At 37.1% G+C, this 24525-nt stretch overlaps 1 protein-coding gene across 1 annotated transcript in view; it reads left to right on the top strand.

The window, feature by feature from the left end:
• The window catches only part of ptprga (protein tyrosine phosphatase receptor type Ga), a 221848-nt gene that overhangs the window by 171783 nt on the left and 25540 nt on the right, over positions 1-24525 (top strand). Inside the window, exons 7-13 of the mRNA XM_016568057.1 lie at positions 2088-2245; positions 8801-8993; positions 14619-14803; positions 18228-18336; positions 18445-18494; positions 19787-20564; positions 23047-23179. Coding sequence (XP_016423543.1) covers positions 2088-2245; positions 8801-8993; positions 14619-14803; positions 18228-18336; positions 18445-18494; positions 19787-20564; positions 23047-23179 — 1606 coding nt within the window. The remainder of the gene's footprint in view (positions 1-2087; positions 2246-8800; positions 8994-14618; positions 14804-18227; positions 18337-18444; positions 18495-19786; positions 20565-23046; positions 23180-24525) is intronic.

The following is a 24525-nucleotide window of genomic DNA, read 5'->3' as shown; positions in this document are numbered from 1 at the left end:
GCAACGCAACGTGTAAAAAGACAGTATAAGTCATTATCAGTAATTATGTCCCCACTGGATTCAACAAATGCCTCGTTTGTAATGGGTTTAATGTTTTTGTCTCGTCGCTGGCATCATCACAGTATGGTGAGGGGCGTAACATTTCCGTCTCATGCTTGAGGTATTCGGCCAATCACAACGCATTGGATAGCTGGCCAATCACAGCACACCTCGCTTTTTCAGACCGATGAGCTTTGTAAAAATCGACGCGTTTCAAAAAGGCGGGGCATAGAGGAGAAACAATAATGTACAGTATGTGGAAAATAATGTGTTTTTTTAACTTTAAACCGCATAAACACATTTCATTACACCAAATACACAAAAAATAATGTTCTTTTTAGCAGCATCATATGACCCATTTAAATCAAAACACTGCAATGAGCTCTTGGGTTCTCTACGGACTGTATTACAAGTCCATTAATACAGTCTTCCAGGGGTGTTTTGAAGTCTTCATTGGCCAAGCCATCACTGCTCTCATTGGCAATATATTTGAAAGGCATGGAATCAGACAAATGAGCTAATGGCGAGACAGACAGTGTCAACAGTGCCTTTTTTGGGGGGGTTGGACAGCTCAGGCTGCACTATTATCACATGTGTAGAATTCCTGCACAGATATTTCCAAATCAGCTCCTTTGAACAGGATTCCTAGTGTTAGGTTTGGAATATGGGTCAGTGGGCTGGCAATTTACTTTATTCTTTGTGCGTCATCGTCGCTTCGCATCAAACCAATCGACTTTCTCCATCTGTTTATCTTGATTTCAAGGAAAATGTTTGTGCATTTGAAAATCAGAACAAGAAACACTCAAGTGGAAAGCTGTGTAATTCAGCAGTTCTCGTTTTATCATGTCACCAGGCCAGCCATATGTTGGGCAGGCATTGTTGGATGGAACTGATAAGCATTTCAATCAGAGGAGGATTATGGGTAGAAATCTGCAGATTGCGTCCTCTCAAGGATTGAGTGGCTTTAAAACGCTAAACGCACAACTCATCCGCAGCTTGAACATCTAGTTTGGTCTGTGTCTCTTTTTGGACTAACAACAGACACAACAAGAGGAGAAAAACAATTCTAGGACAAGACAGAGAATAATCTCAAAGTTACAGCTGCTCCATTTTGCTGTGTACAAAAAAACAAAAAACATTTTCATAATCAAAACAAGCAATAATCACACACAGCAAATATGTGTGTTTGCCCATACAAGTCACAGCCATGATGATAGAGTGTTGTGGGTGGTTGCTAGGGTGTTGCTATGCATCCTGAGTGTTTTATCGTGTTTACTGCAAAATCCTGATTGTTTATCAAAGTAATAGCATAACTCTATTCACTCAAACAATATTGAATCTTATGAGTTGGCAGTATACAGTAATACAGTATAGTGGCAGTGCAGTTATACAGTATAGGGGCACCAGTGTAGACTTAGACTGATCCCTGAAAGAAAGACCCTGTGAGTCAGTTCTTTTTAGGGAAGCCAAACCATGCAGCACTTCTTTTTAGTAAATGAGGAACATAGTATGACTAGTGTAGACTGATTGCTGAAAGAATAACTCTTATGATTCATTTTTTAAAGAATCAAACACTCACTGTGTTGTTTGTAGGGCTTGTGAGATCAGTGTATTTATTGACTGTTTGTTCAAATTACTATGTGTAGTTAAAGACAGGCATTATCAGTTTTTTCTCAGTAACATGAGTGGTAAGTAGTATTTTTATAAAAATAAATGCACAAATTAAATGTGTAGTTATAGCTGATTATCTGATTCCATTTATACTGCCTCTCTAAGACGATGAAAATTCTATTAAAAATCAAAAGAATCCTTTTTATTTATTTCATCATTTGGCAATGGTATTTTATTTATTTTTCATTTATAAGCATATTTGATTTAAATAGTTCTTTCTCAAATACTAAGAGATGTGTTTTAGCAGAACTGTTAAGAAGAACCCAATTCAAAAACCTAACAATATAAGCATCAGTAATCAGCACTGTTTCATCAAACACTACTAACTAGATAAAATGCTTGATCTCAATGTATTTTTGTGCTTCCTGTTTTTCCAGAGAAAGAGACATTTCTAGAGCCCTTCGTGCTTAGAGACTTGTTGCCGTCCTCTATCGGGAGCTACTACCGTTACATCGGCTCTCTGACCATACCGCCCTGCAGTAAAGTGGTGGAGTGGATCGTCTTCAGTCGCCCCGTGTTCCTCTCCTACAAACAGGTGAGTCTGTGCCGCACATATGAAGGTGTTTTGAAGTTATTCGTGCTATTTGTGTCTTTAAAAACATTTCTTTTAAGACATATACCAAATTATACCAAACAAGATTGGGAATTTATTATGCATCTGTACTCAAAGCAAAGCTCAAAGTCACTATCCCCATAATAAAGAGCAGCTGACCCAGTTGAGAAGTCTGAGAAGTTAAAACTGTTTGAGATTTATTAGACAGAGCTCATGAAAAACACCTGGGGTTTGGGACAAGAGCAGAACAGTATGAGAAATAAAAGAAAAGAGAAGTGTGTGTAATAGCTTTTATTGTTCTAATGGACCCTGCAAGACTTCAGACTCTCCATTAGTATTCGTCACCCAGCACCGCTTGCACACATACATCCTGTCCTCCCTCTCGGCAATGCTCCTGAGCTCTGATTGATAAGGAAAACTCTCAAACTGAGCTTTTACACTGTAATATAACAAAACCAACCACCAAAAATGGGGCATCTTCATGCTAACAGGCTGTATGAACAGTGAAGGTCAGGTGAGTTTCCAGCAAAGTGTAGGGGAAAGAGGCCACCACAACCACCACTGTTGGACTCAGATACCAAACAAAGAGGGTTTATACCGTACAGACAGGGAACACAGTGACTGTTTATGAAGGTTGTTCTCTGTCAGAAACCGATCCATCTCTGGCCGCTCTGTGACTTCTGATCTCACCGCATGTTAAAAGAGAAACGGCAAACAGAGGCTTTGCTCTCACGTATAAAAGATGAAAGGATATCTGTATAAACCTCATCTGGCCTTGTAAGTTTCCATGTTATTTCAAAGTCTTTTCAATGTTTGTGACCATATGGACCAAAGACTTTATAACGAAAAAAGCAATATTTTAACCAGAAATAGACAGACAATGCATATTTAATTTGACACACAAAAACGAGACTGCAATGGAATGAAGTACCAAATTTCAGTGTAAATCATTTGTAAAACTATACATTGCATAATTCATAAATGGCCCTCCAAATGCTGTTCTGCTTGTTTATCTTGAATGGGGCTCAGTATGCTGTACTATTGTGTACCTGACTGTCCAACATTCAGCCAGCACAGTACTGACAATACATAATTTTTATCCACTTAAAATTCATAGAAACATGTAGGGTACACAAGGCAATAACACATTAACTATAATTTTGTGAAGATGTAAAACAAAAATTATAATAGTTGTACGTGTTTGTACAATCCAGTATTGTGGTCATGAGAGTTTGTTAGTCACAATGGATGATTAATGACTAGTCTTTCAGCAATTGGCCAGTCAATTAGTGACGTTGACTATTTCGTATTGTGTAGTCTTTATATTTTGTAGCATGATACTTTAATTGGCATTCTGATTGTATGTTTTAGCTGGTAGCTGAGGTTTGCACAGCAAAACCTTTCAAAAATGTTGTATTTTCAGTTCATTACCTTTAAAAGCACTGCTGCTACAGTCATACAGAATCAGAATCAGAATGAGCTTTATTGCCAGGTATGTTTTCACATACAAGGAATTTGTTTTCGTGACAGAAGCTTCCACAGTGTAACAGAATGACAGTGACAGAACAAAAAACACAGATAATAAAAAATTAAAATAATACACATTCAGATGCATGTATTTGACATCTGTGTCATGTTTTGCACAGTTTAAGTATGCAGCCATCAGCATTGTGTGGTTTTGAGCTAAAAATGAGTTACTTTACAAATACCCCAGTGTTGTCTGTCTAGCCATTTTTGAACAAAGAACGCATTTTATATAAACACACCACAAAGAAACCCATAGATGTGGGTCAGGTAAACCAGAAACCAGGTTAATTATTCCAGGCTAGTCGATTTTGAAAAAATGTTGTTAAATTTAAATTGCTTTTAAATGTTGTGACAGATTGGCATGTATATGGTTGCCCGAGGCCAGCATGAAAGACGCTCGTCACGAAAGCTTATCATTTGCATGTGTTTTTAAGCCTTGCCAATTTAAACATCCAAGAGATTTTAAAGCATTCAAGCACAAGAGGACGCGAAAGAACAGATCAAGCTAATGGGAAAACATCTTATAGTTTAAACAATGTATGACATGCTATGAAGGCATTTACATGACTGTACATATAGTCAACTTATTATGTATAATCACTGAAAAATGTATAGCCCAGATATATAGTAAAAAATAATAGCCCAGATTTTGTCAGAAGTGTGAGTCACCATCTATACCTAAATGTTCAGAGCCCGTCAGATCAAAACTGCAGGAAGTGATACGTGTAACGGTCACAGCTCAGCAAGCATTCTACAGGTAGACACAGTCCCTTCCGTAGAGCCATAAACGCTGCCCACAGAAGCTTTTTGCTCTCATTTGACACTTCTTAAAGTTATTTTGTTCCCTTTCGTCTCTGGGTGATTTTGTTTGAAAGGAAACACTGCTGAGGCAGATATGAGTCTATGGAGGAAGACAGTTGTCCTTCACTCCCCATTTTTCTTGCTCCTTTGTTCGTGATCAAAGCAGGATGTAGGTCACGGAGACTGACAGACGGAGCTCTGGGGCGCCATAAGAGCCGATCGATGCTCAGCCAGTCTACTGCATTTGCAACATCTGCATAGGAGCATAGGTGGACATAACACACATACACATCTTGCAGTTTGCCCCAAGAATGCCCTGTTGCTATGGTTAGCCATAAGGGATTACTCAACCATCAGACTCCAACATGTCTTTTAAGCAGTGACGTATACACACACAGAGATGTGTGACCCAGAACGGCCCTGCTTCCGTGATTCATCCTGTCCTCCCTCTCGGCAATGCTCCTGAGCTCTGATTGATAAGGAAAACTCTCAAACTGAGCTTTTACACTGTAATATAACAAAACCAACCACCAAAAATGGGGCATCTTCATGCTAACAGGCTGTATGAACAGTGAAGGTCAGGTGAGTTTCCAGCAAAGTGTAGGGGAAAGAGGCCACCACAACCACCACTGTTGGACTCAGATACCAAACAAAGAGGGTTTATACCGTACAGACAGGGAACACAGTGACTGTTTATGAAGGTTGTTCTCTGTCAGAAACCGATCCATCTCTGGCCGCTCTGTGACTTCTGATCTCACCGCATGTTAAAAGAGAAACGGCAAACAGAGGCTTTGCTCTCACGTATAAAAGATGAAAGGATATCTGTATAAACCTCATCTGGCCTTGTAAGTTTCCATGTTATTTCAAAGTCTTTTCAATGTTTGTGACCATATGGACCAAAGACTTTATAACGAAAAAAGCAATATTTTAACCAGAAATAGACAGACAATGCATATTTAATTTGACACACAAAAACGAGACTGCAATGGAATGAAGTACCAAATTTCAGTGTAAATCATTTGTAAAACTATACATTGCATAATTCATAAATGGCCCTCCAAATGCTGTTCTGCTTGTTTATCTTGAATGGGGCTCAGTATGCTGTACTATTGTGTACCTGACTGTCCAACATTCAGCCAGCACAGTACTGACAATACATAATTTTTATCCACTTAAAATTCATAGAAACATGTAGGGTACACAAGGCAATAACACATTAACTATAATTTTGTGAAGATGTAAAACAAAAATTATAATAGTTGTACGTGTTTGTACAATCCAGTATTGTGGTCATGAGAGTTTGTTAGTCACAATGGATGATTAATGACTAGTCTTTCAGCAATTGGCCAGTCAATTAGTGACGTTGACTATTTCGTATTGTGTAGTCTTTATATTTTGTAGCATGATACTTTAATTGGCATTCTGATTGTATGTTTTAGCTGGTAGCTGAGGTTTGCACAGCAAAACCTTTCAAAAATGTTGTATTTTCAGTTCATTACCTTTAAAAGCACTGCTGCTACAGTCATACAGAATCAGAATCAGAATGAGCTTTATTGCCAGGTATGTTTTCACATACAAGGAATTTGTTTTCGTGACAGAAGCTTCCACAGTGTAACAGAATGACAGTGACAGAACAAAAAACACAGATAATAAAAAATTAAAATAATACACATTCAGATGCATGTATTTGACATCTGTGTCATGTTTTGCACAGTTTAAGTATGCAGCCATCAGCATTGTGTGGTTTTGAGCTAAAAATGAGTTACTTTACAAATACCCCAGTGTTGTCTGTCTAGCCATTTTTGAACAAAGAACGCATTTTATATAAACACACCACAAAGAAACCCATAGATGTGGGTCAGGTAAACCAGAAACCAGGTTAATTATTCCAGGCTAGTCGATTTTGAAAAAATGTTGTTAAATTTAAATTGCTTTTAAATGTTGTGACAGATTGGCATGTATATGGTTGCCCGAGGCCAGCATGAAAGACGCTCGTCACGAAAGCTTATCATTTGCATGTGTTTTTAAGCCTTGCCAATTTAAACATCCAAGAGATTTTAAAGCATTCAAGCACAAGAGGACGCGAAAGAACAGATCAAGCTAATGGGAAAACATCTTATAGTTTAAACAATGTATGACATGCTATGAAGGCATTTACATGACTGTACATATAGTCAACTTATTATGTATAATCACTGAAAAATGTATAGCCCAGATATATAGTAAAAAATAATAGCCCAGATTTTGTCAGAAGTGTGAGTCACCATCTATACCTAAATGTTCAGAGCCCGTCAGATCAAAACTGCAGGAAGTGATACGTGTAACGGTCACAGCTCAGCAAGCATTCTACAGGTAGACACAGTCCCTTCCGTAGAGCCATAAACGCTGCCCACAGAAGCTTTTTGCTCTCATTTGACACTTCTTAAAGTTATTTTGTTCCCTTTCGTCTCTGGGTGATTTTGTTTGAAAGGAAACACTGCTGAGGCAGATATGAGTCTATGGAGGAAGACAGTTGTCCTTCACTCCCCATTTTTCTTGCTCCTTTGTTCGTGATCATGAGGGATTACTTAACCTTCATATCCATGATGGACAGTCATTGCATAAACACACACACACACAAATCTGTCCGGGATTACTACTGCACTAAGAATTGTACACAATAAGATGCGTGCTTTTGTGGCCGGTGCCCAATCCCAATAAGATGTTTACAAGCGCGGTTTTGGCGTATGAGGGATTAATAGATGAGGATTGTGATTTAGAGATTATTCGAGAGCGCCATATTGATGCGGTGGATCTCAGTGCGGAACCCAAATGCACAGGAAATGATGTCATAAATCTGACTCTGTGGTGTATTGGTGCTGGAATATAGGATTTGACAATGCTCTTGAAGGTTTCCATTAGGGGTGGGTGATATGTCAAAAATATGTGATATATATCGACAATATTTCGATATGTATCGATATAGAGATAATATATGTCATGATGTAGATTTTTTGCTGGTTTTTATGATACCACTGAAATGTATATATATATATATATATATATATTCTCAAACTTGGCGAAGACAAGTAGTGCTAAAATAAAAACAAACAAGCAAATTAGAAACAAATAAATTAATACAATTATAGCATTGTTATATGCTTTATATTTTTATTTCACATTAATGTATTACATATATAATTACTGTTTATCACTTTTATATAATTAATAACACATTACCAATAACTAAAAAAGTTACAAAAGCTAAAACAGAGCAGCTGTCTTCGAGAAATGTTGTAAAGACACAAATACAAAAGTGGACTAAAATGGTCTCAAACAAAACTCTTGAATATTTCAAAGATTCTATGCTATGAAATGTGCCAACTTTGGCAAATCCAGGGAAAAGGTGTTCTCTGGTGTGGTCATCTGACGCAAGATCTGAGCTGATGCAGTCCATTCTGAGTTATAAATGCCCTGAAAATGCCACAGTGTCAGTAATGCATAGTTTACTGTTAAATGTAGCGCTGATGGTGCATTTTTTAGCACGTTTCATTGTCAGCAAAGACTGCAGCAATGTTGTTGTGAATTTGACAAATAACATGTGACTTAAACGTTTTTGAGTATGGTACAGTATCATCCCGGACAGATAGTGGCGCTAGTGGTGCTGAGGAGTGAAAAATACTAAAGCTAATTAAAAAAAACAAAAACAACAACAACAACCTTGATCTAAACCCTAGTATGAATGAATCAATGAATGAATGTTGATATCCAATCCTTTTATTTATGAACCATTTTACCTGTTTTACTGTTATCCTCAAAATATGTCTCCAAACTACTGTTTCTCAATGGTTAAGCCTCAAACTCACACACATAGCCTGTGCTTCCTCTTACAGTGTATTAGTTTGAAGTGATCCATCAGATGACTTCCTATTCCACAGGATTTGGGATAAGGTAAAGAGGACAGTGTGCGGGTTCGGCTGAACGTTCAGTGTTTTTAGAAAGCAGGAGAGGGATGGAGGCAGAAGGTTAGTGAGGCAGAGCAGAGGCAAAAATAAGACAGCCAGTCGGTCATGTTTTCAGTCTTTGATCAGCCTGTGAGCTAAAATAACATTCCTCTGAGTCACTAGTTTGGAAGGAGGGAAAGAGACTCCAGACATCTTGGGAGATGACTTACTGAAAAATAAGAGACAGTTATAAAAACATACTGAACTCTCTCTCTTTCTCTCTCAGCTGGAAGCGTTCTACTCCATCTTCACCACAGAACAGCAGGATCATGTTAAATCCGTGGAATATCTGCGTAACAACTTCCGCCCACTCCAGAGTCTGGACAACCGAGAGGTCTTCAAATCCGCCATCAAAGACGCTTGGCTGCCTGACTTGACTGACAGCCTGGGGAACCCATACGGTACCGAGGCTTCCAAAGGTGGGTGGGCTCTTCTGACAGCTGATTGGTTGGCATCTTCTGTCAAGCCAGATGTTTGTATATAATGGCTCTGCATCACGTACCTGTATTCAAAATCTCTAAACTAGATACCAGTTTAGAATCAGATTTCCCTCATTAGTGCTTGCTCATAATTCATCGCATAATGCAAGAGTGAACGCGTGTGTGTCAGTGTCTGTGAGTGCGTGTGTGTAATGAGAGTGAGTAGGTGGCATATGGTGCTGTCCTCTGCTATTGTGTCATTAGACGCTCTGTCTTAATACACGAGTTTCACAATTTGAGTTGAATTACTGAAATAAATTAACTTTTCCACGACATTCTAATTTATTGAGATGCACCTGTATATATATAATGTATGTATGTTTTTGTGTATACACTACCAGTCAAAAGTTTGGATCAAATTTTTTTTTTTAAATTTTGGATTATTATTATTATTTTATTTTATTTATTTTTTATATATATATTTTTTCTAATACTTTTATTCAACAGGGATGCCTTAAATTGATTATAATCAAAAGTGACTTATATTGTTACAAAGGAATTATGTTTTTTTTTAACTTTATATTCATCAGAATCCTGAAAAAAAATGTATCAGATTCCACAAGCATATTAAGCAGCACATCTGTTTTCAACATTGATAATAAGAATTTTTTCTTGAGCAGCAAATCAGCATATTAGAATGATTTCTGAAGGATCATGTGACACTGAAGAATGGAGTAATGATGCTGAAAATGCAGCTTTGCCAACACAAGAATAAATTACATTTCAAAATATATTAAGTAGAAAACAGTTATTTTAAATTGTGATAATATTTCACACTATCACATTTCTGTATTTGTGATCAAATAAATGCAGCCTTGGAACGTATAAGAGACTTCCTTCAAAAATATTAAACAACCTTACTGGCCTCATAAATATTATTCATATTTATATTGAATTATTGAATCTATTGACCGCCCTAGTTCCATGTCACTCAACTATGTTTAGTTGTTAAATGAGGTATTAAATTTTGACTGCTATTGTAAGCCTAAATTTTGATATCCTACCATATCATGACATTTAGAAAAACACCAGGACTTTTTCCTGCTGTAAACTCCAGTTCATATTAGCTCTTTCCGTCACTGTTTACAGTGTAAACTTCCTGATTTCTTGCTGCCTAGCAACCTTGTAAAAATACTTTTCGTGCACCACTTTTCATGTGGAGATCACAGCGGCACTTGATGCTTGTGTTGAGAGGGGCATTGAAGCCCTGACGTAGGTCATGTGACAGGGATTTAACCCTAACAAACTAATCTTTACTGTCATTTTTACATCTCTTTAAGAAGCCATTTTCCTCATGGGAGCATTTGATCCACACAAATTGGCAAACAAAAATACACACCCACTACCTTTCAATACAGACAAAGGTTTTTTACCCCATATACACAAAAACATTCATCCTACACACTCTTTATCTGTAATATATCGAGCATAATATCTGGAGGGCTTTAAGAAATATTGATTGGCACTGGCATTGTACTGGGGTAGCTCCTCTCATTTACAGTTTTCTCACATGTTCATAAAATCTTGCCTGGTGATCCATCTCATTCGCCACAACTCAAATACAGATCACAGTACACAAATGACAAGTCAAAAAGACCACGCCATCCTCATTGTCTTGGTCAGGGTAAAGAGGCTACATCTACACCTGGCCAGACTCTGTTCTGACCTTTGATGGAGATCTTTGTTCCTCCTCACTTTCGGACACAATTCTTCTCTTATCATCCTCCCTCTTTATAGGTGCTCTATCTTTCAATATGACACTGTATTTTTAAAACTGTAATAATAAGCATGAGAGTGAACTAATAAGCTGTTATTTTAATTGTCCCTCATACATAATTTCCACAACAACCAGAAATCTTGGCACTACTGTGGCCAATGTGTGTTGGAGAAAAACATTTATTTCATAATGTGTTTTTCAATTGCTTTGCTTCAATGAAAGGTTAGCTTTTTAAAATTTTTATGAATGAAAGATGTAAAGGATAAACAAAGCAGATTTATTTCCACAGACTTCTTTGCTCATTTTTACCAAGAGAGCTAATAATTCTATATGTATATATGTATTTTTGTCATATTATGTAAATTATGTGGAAAATATCATGAAATTAATGTGTATTTAGGATACATAAAATGCTACAATAGCTAATAAATTAGTAAGCCAAAGTAACCTTAGCGAGACAAAGTAATTGACCATTTTATTCTAAAGCTATTTGACATTTTCACCACATATCGAGATACCAGTCGTTTTGTGGTGGAAATGTCATTTTAAGCATTTTTTTTATTTTATAAAATGGCTGACTATTTTGTGTTGCTAAGACTAATTTTATAACTATCGTTGTATGTTGGATCAGGGAAGGAAAAACAAAAGTGTCACAATTCTACTGTGATGCGTGTGTATCCACTGTTGGACTTTTAATAGACAAATTAAAAGTCCTCAAAAGTATCAGTAGTTGAAGAAGCACAGAGAGCTGACCAGCCCTCTCTCTCCATTTAACTCTCTCTGTCCGAGCAGCTTGTTAATGCGGATCCAAATAACTCTTGGATTGCCGGAACTGCACTGATCCTCCTAAACAGCTGCTTAAATTCCAGCACATTCCGAATCCGGAATAGAATTAAATTGGGTGCTGGGAAATATTATGAAATACTGTAATACGAAGAGAGAAATGCTTCTCTTATCGCTCCCTGGTTATATGCTTAATTTCAGCTCCGTGCAAAATTGATTGTGGACTCCGTATACTGTCGTTGAAGAACAGAAAGGATAGAATAAAGAAAAAAAGGATGAAAGGGCGGAGTGATAGTGTGATAGAGGCTGAAAACAGAAGCATATCAATGTTGCCTGCAGGCTGGAGCTGAACTTTTTGTCAGCTTCGATTAATTCAAAACACGCGCCGGATCATAGCTGAACTTTCCTTCACAGTAGGCGAAACAGCCAAATCAGTTTTATCAGAATATAGTACAGATTTTGGCGCAGCACACTGTGAGTGTGTCCAGCTGGGAAATGCGTCAATTGAATGTTTTTTCAGTGTTAAACATTCAATATTTCAAGCTAAAGTATGCGTAATCCGAGCCGTTCTTGTGTGGCTAATGCTAACACATTAGCACACACTTGCTTTGAGGAACAGTACGCCAAAAAATGAAAGTTGTGTTTATTTTTTTCACTCAAAATCTTTTTGAAAGAAAGGCTTTTTTTTCCATTCAAAGGTAGAATATTCTTTGCGTGTGTGTGTGCGTGCGTGCGTGCGTGTGTGTGTGAACTGTTCCTTTAAAATGGTCTTATGTGTCAACTTGTTCGAAACAGCCGCTCAAGGTTAACGGAGTGTTTGCACTTTCTCTCTCTCTAATTTGACTTCTGCTCCCACCTTCTCTCCTTTCCTGCTATATCCCTCCATTAATCTCACTCTCCATGGTCAACAAGCCGGTGGGCTTTTTATTAAATGCTTTTCTGTGCATCTCATAAGAGACCTGCACTCTCACACAGTAACCTCTGCGACTGTGTTTCTGAGTGGGGTGAGAGAGTAGGGATGGGTTATATAGTGTAGTGCTCCATGTGGATGGAGAAGATGTTATGATCAGGCTTTTCTTGTGATGATTTCTTGGAATTCTGTTGAACCTTTTTTAAATCTATCATTAAAAAATATATATCTTATTTAACACAATCACGCAGAAGAGTTCGAGATTGTGTAAAACAGTTTGGAAAGCTGCAGTTTTGCCAAGGTGTGATATATGATGTCATACGTCAGTTAGATCAATGTTCTTGTCAATTTTTCGAAGGTATCACCCTAAGCAAATTAAGTTTAATTTAGTAACATTTTGAGGCTTTAACTCCTTGCGACTGTGATTTTAGCCTATATAAACTTCTCTGTGTTTAACTCCACTTCCTGTTAAGTGTTAAATGGACATGCTACTAAATCGCAAAGGTCAAAAAAATCGTTAAAAAAAAAAACTTTTTTTACGTGTACGCTGGGGTTTGTGTACAGTGTGCGTGACGTAATAAAGACGCAACACCAACAACAAACTACTAGAGATGCAACAACAATAGACATCCGTGTTGACAAGCAATTTTGAAGATTGCATTGCGAAGAAAACTGACCAACCAATAAGAGCTACGTTTTTGCGAATAGTTGTTTGAAAACGAGCTTTACCATGACATTCGGGTGTCAGAAACAGAAGGTTGTGCAGCGCTTTATATAGTAACTGTACATAAAATATCTGTATTTTGTGTTTTCTGTAAACATCACCTACTGTCAGAGGGTGATTCATATTTCATATTTCATATTCCATGCCAAACATTTCTGTTGGTGTGAACAGTCTTTTAGGGTCCCATACTGTATATTACTATTCCCGCATCCCAATTTGGATACTTATGCGGTAAAATTATGTCCTTTGCGTGTGATGGGAAAGTGCATACTTTTGAGTAAGTAGTGAAACACTTTGCAGGTTTTGGGACAAACTCGCTTGCATTGAGGTTTAAAATGTGTTACAGCTTAACTTTAAGGTTCATACATTAAAAAGTGATGCGACAGCATTCCTGACTTTTGAAAAGGTGAAAAGAGGCCATCTTAAACTCATCTTTCATTGTGCAAGGAGTTGTGGACAGTATTAATAGTACTGCCTGGATACCTTTAGCATATATTCAGTGTACCATGATTTGAGACACACTGCTTTTAATCTTGAATATCATTTAGCACGAATAGTATGCAAATTGGGATGCTCATGAGCTTTTGAACATAATTCCCCAATAAACTCTTACCTGAGGAGGCTGTTGAAGTGTCTATAAGGTCTTATTTAAAGGACAAGCTTCCATCCTCAAAGGTCACAGTCACGTTTGTGTGCTATAATCATGAATGCACGCCATCTGTGAGAAAGTCAGGGCAGGCATCACTGTATTCCTTATGCAGTATGATTACAACTGTAGTCACTATTACTTCTCCCATGATTAGAGCTAATAGAAGCTTCGGCATGAGGAGTAATGGCAGAATTAGTTTAATTAGCATTGTTTAGGATGTAATGGCTCCCCTGTGGCTATATGGGAGGGAATGCTTTGTGTGTGTGTGTGTGTGTGTGTGTGTGTGTGTGTGTTTGCCTGTGTTATACAATTCAACATTTGTGACTCAGTATCATTGGTACTTTCCATGGGATCCCCCTCTCTCTCTCGTTCTCTCACCAGTGTGTGTGTGTGTGTGTGTGTGTGTGTGTGTGTGTTTGCCTGTGTTGCAAATGTGTGCACTCATTTTAGGAAGACCAAAACTAAAGAAAATTTAGGGCTTCTTCTGTCAGATTTCTCTATGAATAGAAGCTCACCCCTACGCATGCTGTCAGCCGCCAGAAACTGTGGCACGCTCGGTGATTAAACACCTTCTGCTGGGGAGATTAACAGCAACTTGGATGCTGCTGGTGTTTAGAGAGGGCATGACACAATTCAGGACACGTGAAAGCTGAGTAGATGTAGTCAGTAGTCTAACAGAGCCATCTAGTGGCTGTGGGATCTAAGGGCACTAACGGAGCTCAAGGTTAGAGTGGTGGCAAAGAGGTAAACACACGTTTTTGTCATTTTTGTCTTTCACACAGCATGCAGCAGTGCCCCGATCAACATGAACGTCCAGCACATGAACAAGACGGCGCTAGTCGTTCGATGGTCCCGTCCGGAGATCACCTACGATCCGCCCATCATCAGCTACCTCATTTCCTACAGCTGGACCAGAAACGATGAGTCATACGAGGAGACGTATGTCAAAGGGAGTGATCAGAAACTGGTGAGGATTTGTTGGTTTTAGCGTGTGTGTAATGGTCATCCATATTATAATATCTCACAATAATTCCTGCAAATGATAAGGTATTTGTCTTTATACTTAAAAAAAAAAACTCAAATAGCATTCCCAACACACTTAACTTCTGTAGTGTGGACATATTTCCAAGTTAAACTGGACTGGGAAACAATAGTGGTGAGGGGTTGTGTGTGCTTTTTGTGTTTCTATCGGTCATCTATATAACAATATCTCCCAAAAAATGATAAAATATATCTCTTTTACTTTAAAGACAACTTGAAATAGCATTCACAACATTTTTAACTTCTGTAATGTGACACGTCTCCTGGTTAAACTGGTAAAAGTTTAGATTAGGGAACACTATTCACTACTTACTAGCATGCATATTGCCAGCATATTAGCTGTACTTATAAAGCACATATTAATGCCTTATTCTGCATGACCATATTCTAGATCCCTTAACCCTACCCAATACCCAAACATAATTAGTGTACTACAACAACAACCCTACTTACTATCCATAAGCAGCAAATTTGGAGTGTATTGAGGGGAAATCTCTTAGTTAACAGTGAATATGTGTTCCCTAATCTAAAATGTTAGATGAATCAGTGGGGAATAATATTGGTGAAGGGTTGTGTGTGCTTTTTGTGTTTTATTGGTAATCTATATATATATATAATGCTAAATAGGGTCCATTTTAATCTCTTCTTGTTTTTAAGTAAATTTTGAAACATTCACATTTCACATTTGTGGCAGTCTGTTCTTGGAAAACAAACTGGCTGTTAAAGTCTGGAATGTGAGGATGTTGTTTTCATGTCTGTAAACCTCAAGCTCATCGATAATATCCTGTAATCTCTCCTCTGCTAGAGCCTCAGATCCATGTTTGCAGAAGCGCAGATGCCTTATTCTGCATGACCATATTCTAGATCCCTTAACCCTACCCAATACCCAAACATAATTAGTGTACTACAACAACAACCCTACTTACTATCCATAAGCAGCAAATTTGGAGTGTATTGAGGGGAAATCTCTTAGTTAACAGTGAATATGTGTTCCCTAATCTAAAATGTTAGATGAATCAGTGGGGAATAATATTGGTGAAGGGTTGTGTGTGCTTTTTGTGTTTTATTGGTAATCTAGACCGCAATATCTCACAGTAAACCCAACAAATGATTAAATATGTGTCTTTTACGTTTCAGTGTAATTCGCATCACACTGGACTTTCATAAACTTTTTAAGTTTATGAATGGGGTGTGAAATTTATAAACTGAATATTCATTGGGAAACTTTAGTGGTGTGGGATTGTGTGCACTTTTTGTGTTTTTATTGGTCATCTATACCACAATCTATACCCTCTTATACTTTAAAGGCAGCATGAAATATCACATATTTCCTAGTTAAACTGTGTGTATATATAACTGAAATACTAATGCACTAAAACTGTTTAAGAGGTGGAGATGTATTTTAGACTCATTTCTCTTGACTTTCTATCGAGCACACTCAGTGGGGTGTGCAATTTATAACAGGCTGAGATTTCTGATTCACCAGTCTGTAGGCGGTTGTGAGGCGACAAAACAGTACAAAAAAATGAAATCATTATTGTTCATTTTGATCCCAAACATTCCAGTGTAGTTTGAAAATGGCATTGCATCCCAACTGGGAATATCGTCAGAGCCGCCCCATTCCCTCCTTTCCCAAATTCCTTTCTCTTTTTCCTTGTTCCTCCCTTTTTCTTTTCTTTTAAGTTCATCATTTCCATTTTTATTTCCTCTCTTGTCCCAAGATGCTGCTATCTGGGTCAAATTAGCGGCCGACTCGATTTTAGTGGGACTGCTTGCCAGATCAATAGAGAAGGAGTTTCTACTCCTCTTTATTTATAATAACCCAACACCATAGAGTAATATTTGAGTTGGGGTATTTTACAGAATGAAATAGAGTCAAACTCGCATAAATCAGAAAGGTGTTGGTGTGGAGAGGAACTGACGCCATTTACTTAGTGTAAGATTTACAAATCCCTCAAGCCCACGGCATTTTTCAGCAGACCCCGGGGAGGTGAAGTGAGTTATGATAATGGCTATTGCTCATACACTTAGAATTGTATTGAATCTTAATTTCTCAAAGATGAAATGAGGCTGCCTGCATGAGACCGAGACCATTGAGAGAAACAGGCAGTGATGAAGAAAATGTAGCCCATATCTGACCAACAAAGTAGATTTGTTAATCAAGTGTTTACTTGCTAGAGTCCTAATTTAATATGCACTACCCTTTCCATGTTCCTTTTTTATTGTTATTTGTATCAGCTACCAATAAAAGTGTAGTACTCTGTAGTACGCACCTTTGAACACATTTTAAAATGTGTTTTTTTTTTTTTTTTAGCCCAGTAATAAAAACACACTAGCAAACACTCATGAGCATCTTATGCCCTGACAACCACCCACAACTATAATGGTGCACAGCCATGCTCCATTCACATTGTCTTCAAAAAAAAATTAAAATCTAATTTGATAATGCATGTTTGAAAAGCATATTTTATTATTCAAAATTCTGCAGATTTATGCAGAAAATGTGAAAAAAAAGAGAAAGATTTCATATGGTCCTGCCTAGGATCTAAAATATAATCTTGATTCGAAGTCAAACTCATTTCATTGAAAGAGCTGTTTATTATCGTGTTCTTTATTGTACAATTAACTATACACTTTGATTGAAATGTTTGTGGTCTGTAAGATTTCTTGTAAGAGTTCTTTTGTCTCTTTTGCTCACCAAGGCTGCATTTATTTGTTAAAAATACAATAAAAACTGTAATATTATGAAATAAGTATATATGAACTAAATGATATTCGCCTTAGCAAACGCCACTAATAAAGAATCAAATTAAATTATGTGTCCCCTAATATTATTACACACTACATTTACAGTGATATAGTTCATTTTACATATATTGACTATACACTAATCTAAAGTGTAATGTATATTAATATTTTCTTTGAAAGATCCTGATAGTGTTGCATAATTGACTGATAAAGGTGTACATTATATAAACAGCCTTTAAAAATAAATCAGCGCCTCACTCACTGAATTCCAATGCCTTTGTGTCCCAGCTGAGCATCTCAGAGGTGCTTTAGGTGGTAATGAATGTTATGTGAGGGAGAGACTGATAGAGACTGTCTATTTTCAATGCTAATGACTTGAGAAGAAAGGTGTTACCGTCAAGTGAAGGAGAAGAGAACAAGCTGTTCACCTTCATCCTTCAGACCTCTTCAAAGTGTGCGTGAGGGTGTGTCTACCATTCTTCTTTTGTGTTTTGACTGGAAGCGTCAGATGACTTTTTGGAGGCGTTTCAGTTCTTGACGTAGTGTATGTTTACTGTATATGTAACACTGTGTGTGTGTGTGTGTGTGTGTGTGTATTTCAGGAGGTTGTCATTACACCAGTGTCGCCGGATGTGCTGTACCTGTTCCGCGTCCAGGCGGTGTGTTTGAATGACAAGCGCAGTGACTTCAGCCAGAGCATGCTCTTCAGAGGTACAGAGCTACACCTGCACACAAAACAAGGCTTTCATGAATGCTAGTTTAGTTGTTGCTTTTAAAAGTGCTCCCTCTCATTCATGTTTTTCTTCTATGTTATGGTAGCTAACACCACCAGGATATTTGAGGGCACAAGAATAGTCAAAACTGGGATGGTAAGTTTACATCTGTCCAGCAGGTGGCAGCACGGTCTCTTCACGTGGACATTAAATAAATAAAATATACCTGCATATTACATTTTTATTTCTTATATCACAATATAATGTTAATTTATTTAATACAAAGAATGGTTTTAATAATAATATAGACAATTTATGAATTATAAATTATATTATAAATAAATAGAGAAGGAGTTTTTACTCTTCTTCATTTATAACCCAACATCATAGAGAAATATGTGAGTTGGGGTATTCTACAGAGTGAAATAGAGTCAAACTTGCATAAATCAGAAAAGGTGTTGGTGTGGAGAGGAACTGACGCCATTTATTTAGCGTAAGATTTACAAATCCCTCAAAATAAATAATAATGATCTTTAAAAAAGCATCATATGACCCCTTTAATATAATAATTACATGATATAAAAATATATTTATTATTTATTGTAGAAAGTATAGAAATATATTCCTGTAATATTAAAAAATATGTTTTAAATATATTTACTTTTTAATAATTATTTATTTTAGAAGTGTAGATAGATAGATAGATAGATAACGGCATTGTATAACAAAAGAATGTTTACATATATATATATCAATTATTTATTTTAGAAAGTATAAATATACATTTTCAACGTAATAAAAATGTGCCAGGGTTCACGAATTGAACCAGTGTTTTAGCGCCACTCAGTGGATATTTCTCTTGAAACTGTGGCGAAACGTGCAGTAAGGTACGTAAAAACGGTGCTGCACAAAAAGTGCACAAAGGGACGTATTTTTATGAGACCAGGTTGAAATATATTTGTATAATAATTATAAACCTGGATATTTGAATTCTGAACCGCCGCAATACGTACCAGAAGCAACATAATAAAAACACAGCAATACGTACCTATTTCAACGTAATAAAAATGTGCCAGTGTTCACGAATTGAACCAGTGTTTTAGCGCCACTCAGTGGATATTTCTCTTGAAACTGTGGCGAAACATGCAGTAAGGTATGTAAAAACGGTGCTGCACAAAAAGTGCACAGAGGGACGTATTTTTATGAGACCAGGTTGAAATATATTTGAATAATAATTATAAACATTCAATTACATGTATACAATAATTACAAATTGGAACTCAATGCAAATCCGTAGTTATGCATGAAAAGGATGGCTCAAAACTGGCCTGAAACCTGTTATTCTGTTGGTCCTCGTCTGGCTTGTGTCGGGTCTATTTTACTCACATGATGTGCACAGATTTTATCTTTAAGAATCAATTCAAAATATAATTTCTTTCTGTCTCTAGCCAACTGTGTCCCCAGCATCCTCGGCAGACATGGCTCCCATCAGCTCCGGCTCCTCCACTTGGACGTCCTCCGGTCTTCCGTTCTCCTTCGTTTCAATGGCAACTGGGATCGGCCCCTCTTCCAGCGGCAGCCAAGCGACAGTGGCGTCCGTGGTGACCAGCACCCTCCTGGCGGGGTTGGGTTTCAGTGGTGGGGTCATTTCCTCCTTCCCCAGCTCCGTCTGGCCCACCAGGCCTCCGCCCTCCACCCGCCAGGCCCCAGCCAAACCTATGGTGACCACCACAGAGCCAACCTCCTCACCGGCCTCCGACGCAGACACTACCGCAGCCGCAGAGAACGACGGATCTGACGACAGAGGAGATAAGGGAGGGAAGGGTGAGGATGAGGACGGAGAAAAGAACGGAGAAGAGGAAGAGGATGAGGAGAAAGGTGCCGAGAGTAAAGACGGCAGCGTTCCAGACGATGTTGAAAAGCAGACGAATGGCTCCGCGACAAAAGATCCACCCACAGCAGTGCCGGATTCGACAGCGAAAGAGAAAGGAGGACACAGGAGGGCAGAAAACACCTCAGCGCCATCTAGTGTCCCGGAGGATCATGTGGAGAAAAACACACACACAGTAAGGGAAGAGGAAGAGGAGACACAGGTGCTGGCGACCAGAGATCCAGTGGGTGATGATAATGAGACGGCAGTAATAGAGACCCCAGACAGCACGGCTCACACCAGCAAACCCAGCAGAGGAGACCACAAACACATGCCTCCTTTCTCTATACTTACAGGTTAGCAACCAGCCTTTTTTTTTATGTCGACCGTCATATCTCACCTTTTTTGACTCCAAGGTCCACCATTGTCCACAACAAAATTCGAAGGCCCCATGAATTTTCCAGTTGTTCGTGAATTAATGGATATGGATTTTTTTTTAATATTTTTGTCCATTAAAATAATTTAGAGCTCAGCAAACTGGAAAAATATATATATATTAATAGAATATATAAAAAATACTTATGGATCAAGGTTATTGTAGTTAACTAAAAGTAAAACACATTAAAAAAAAACTTTTATTTTATTTACTTTTCTCACTTTCATTTAGTTTTACTGAATGTACTATATCAACTAGAGCTAAAATTAGGTAGGGGGGAGCTATACAGACATATTTGACAAACCAAAATATGGTTAATAAACTTAGATTTCCAGTGAAGACAGTTGTGCATGCGCAGCACCACTCATCTTTTCAGCATCAAACGTTAAACTCTTTTTCTTCTCACTAAACGTTCAGTTCTTGTGTTTTGTGGTCCTGTTTGTGTCCCCTGTGCAATAATGGTTTCAAAAACAAGAAAGAAACAGAGAAACTCCATATTTAGCTCTTTGGCACTGGAGTTATTTTAATCCAGTGTGTGTGTGTGTGTCTGAGTGCTGTTCCTTGCGTGACTGCGGGTCTGTGTCTGACCGTGGTGAGGCTGTAGCAGCATGGATTAGTTAGCAGCATGCTGTCCTGGACCACCCGAGGGGGGCTGCAGGTTTCTGATCTCTCTGTTCTTATGTTCGGGATCTGAGTCTGTGGTTTCCGCTGCCAGTTTGGGACTCTGGTATGTTTGTCTGTGTGTGTGTGTGTGTGTGTGTGTGTGTGTGTGTGTGTGTGTGTGTGTGTGTGCGCGTTTTTGTGACAAATGAGGACATACATTTGTATAATGACAAGGGTATGACATAGGTATTACAAGGAGAAGGTGACTTTTCAGGACATTACCCTATGTCCCCACTTTTCAAAATGCATATAAATCACACAGAATGGAGTGTACTGAAAATCTGAAATAGCACAAAGTTTCCTGTGAGGGGTAGGTTTAGGGGTAGGGTTGGTGTAGGGCAATAACACATACAGTTTGTACAGTATAAAAACCATTACACCTATGGGATGTCCCCACTTTTCACAAAAACAAACCTGTGTGTGTGTGTGTGTGTGTGTGTGCGCGCGTGTTAGTTATAGACTGGTAGGGTGACCGACCGTGATCTTGTCAAGTGGGATGTGTTCCTGAATCAACATCCGTGTTTGTCCTGGAACAGCATTCCTATCAACCAATCAGGTTTTAGGGAAGGAGACAGAGTCTCAGGACTGGGTTTGGGGCTGCTATAAACCCAGCATTTCTCTCTGAACTTAAAAGGTATTTTATTGTCAGGATCAGGAAACCCTTTCACTGGAATGTTCTAGGGCAAGCAAAACAAATTCATCTAGAAATCTTACTTGGCAAAATAGTGGTAACCAGAACTTTAAAAAATTTCAATTTTAAGTATTTTTGCATTTATTTTGAATGTTTAATAACAAGAATTAAATCCAATATTGTTAGATGTTGAATAATTTTGAATAATTTAACAATATTTTATTATTAAATTACTGCAACTGTGTTAATAATAATAATAATAATGTTGGATGTTATTATAATCGATGTAAGTGTTTTTGCATTTATTTTAAATGTTTTATAATCATTTGAACTTCAGCAATTAAACTTAATATTATTATATCAATAATAGAATAATTATTTTTTTTAAATTATTGCAATTGTATTATTATTATTATTAATATTATTATTATTATTATTATCATCAGTATTGTTTATTGTTGTTGCTATTAATAATAATAATAATAATAATAATAATGTTGTTGATATTATTATTGTTATTATTATTAATAAATATTGTTGTTGTTGTTGTTATTGATATTAAGACATGTATTTTGCATTTATTATGAATGTTTTATAAACATATAAACATTTTGAATGTTGAGTAAATATTGTGTAAAATAAATGTTTATTGAAGTTTAGCAATTTCTTAATCTAAATTAAATAATATATTTTAAATACTGTTATAATGTAATTTATTATTAAATTATTTCAAGTTAATAAATAACAATAATTAATGTTGCTGTTACTAGTAAAAGGTATTATTAATGATAATTAATGTTGATGTTGTTATAATTGATGTAAGTACTTTCTGCATTTATTTTGTTTTATAATATTTTATAAACATTATTTTGAATTTTGAGTAAATATTGTGTGAAATAAATGTTTATTGAATTTCAGAAATTTGTTGATCTAAATAAATTCAATATTATATTAGGTATAATTGATTAATGTAATTGTATGCAATGATTGCAATTGTTTTATTATCAGTAATAATAATGCTTATTGTTATCATTATTATTATTATTATTAAAAGTTTGCTATTTGTACGGTGTGTTGATAGTAACGTGTGTGTGCCTGTGTGTTTCAGAGCGTAGCGTAGTTTCCAGCATGCACCCTGTGCCTGCTTCAGCCCGGATGGAGTGGATTATTCCTCTGGTGGTGGTGTCGGCGCTCACCTTCCTCTGCCTCATTCTGCTGCTGGCCGTCCTCGTTTACTGGAGGTGAGACACTCATCCACACTGACACATTCACTGCTGCTTTCTGACTCTATTAATCTCTGACAAACTGACTGACTGCTGGAGTCACACTGACTCTCTGGATGAATCATTGATTTCCTGAGCAACTCTTTGATAGATACACGACCGATTCTCTGATTGAATCATGGGGAGTCACACAGACGGATGGCTTTACCCATGATGTGATGCTCTTAAACACTATCCGATTTATTGCGTTAGAGTTTGGCTGCCGTGTGTATGCTGGTGTAGCTCTGTGTGTGTTTGGGTCCATTTGGATCCTGTAGCTGATTAACACTCTGGGGCCCCTTGTGTCCCCTGGGTCTTGAGGGCTTACATGAAAAGCAGTTAGGAGTGTGTGTGTGTGTGTGTGTGTGGAGCATGTGTAAATTGTGGGTGATATGTCTCTTGTGACGGTAAGAAAGATAGAGAGAGGCCATACTCTTCCCTTAGGGCATCTCCAAAGCAACAGAGGTGCTACGAAAAACCTTCCCTGTTCCCATGGTCACACCTGAGACTGAGTGAATGTGGCTTCAAACAACATATGTGTGTTATAATGTATACACTACCATTCAAACGTTTGGAGGTGCTAAGAGTTTTTAATGTTTCAGAAAGAAATCTCTCAAGCTCACCAAGACTGTATTTATGTCATAAAAAAAAATAAAAACACTAATGTTGTGAAAAAGTATTACAATTTAAAATAATTGTTTTCTATTGTAATATATTTTAAAATGTAATTTATTCCTGTGAATTTTCAGCATCATTACTCCAGTCTTCAGTGTCACATGCTCCTTCAGAAATTATTCTAATATGCTGATTTGCTGCTCAATAAACATTTCTGATTATTATCAATGTTTAAAACAGTTGTGCTGCTTAATATTTATGCAGAAACCATAATGTACTATTCAGAAGTTTGTTTTTCTTTTTTAAATTGTTCAAAAGTGACATTTGTAAAAACATTTGTGATGTTACATAATACTATATTTCAAATAAATGTTGTTGTTTTTTTTATTTGTATTCATCGAGGAATACTGAAAAAAAAAAATCCACAAAATATTAAGCAGTAAAAACTGTTTTCAACATTGATAATGATTAATAACTGAGCGCCAATAATAATTGCGCAGTAAATCAGGATCATGTGACACTGAAGACTGGAATAATGATGCTGAAAATTCAGCTTTGCATCACAGGAATAAATTACATTTGAAAATATATTCAAATGGAAAATAGTTATTTCAAATTGTAATAATATCTCACAATATTGCTGTTTTTAATGTATTAAACAACTAAATATATGCACATAAATGCAGCCTAAGAATAAAACATTTATATAT

The sequence above is a fragment of the Sinocyclocheilus rhinocerous genome, unplaced genomic scaffold (genome assembly GCF_001515625.1).
Source record: "Sinocyclocheilus rhinocerous isolate Xijiao unplaced genomic scaffold, SAMN03320098_v1.1 scaffold621, whole genome shotgun sequence".
NCBI lineage: Eukaryota > Metazoa > Chordata > Actinopteri > Cypriniformes > Cyprinidae > Sinocyclocheilus > Sinocyclocheilus rhinocerous.
Note: the sequence above shows the minus strand (reverse complement) of the source record. Positions and strands in the feature narration are given on the sequence as shown.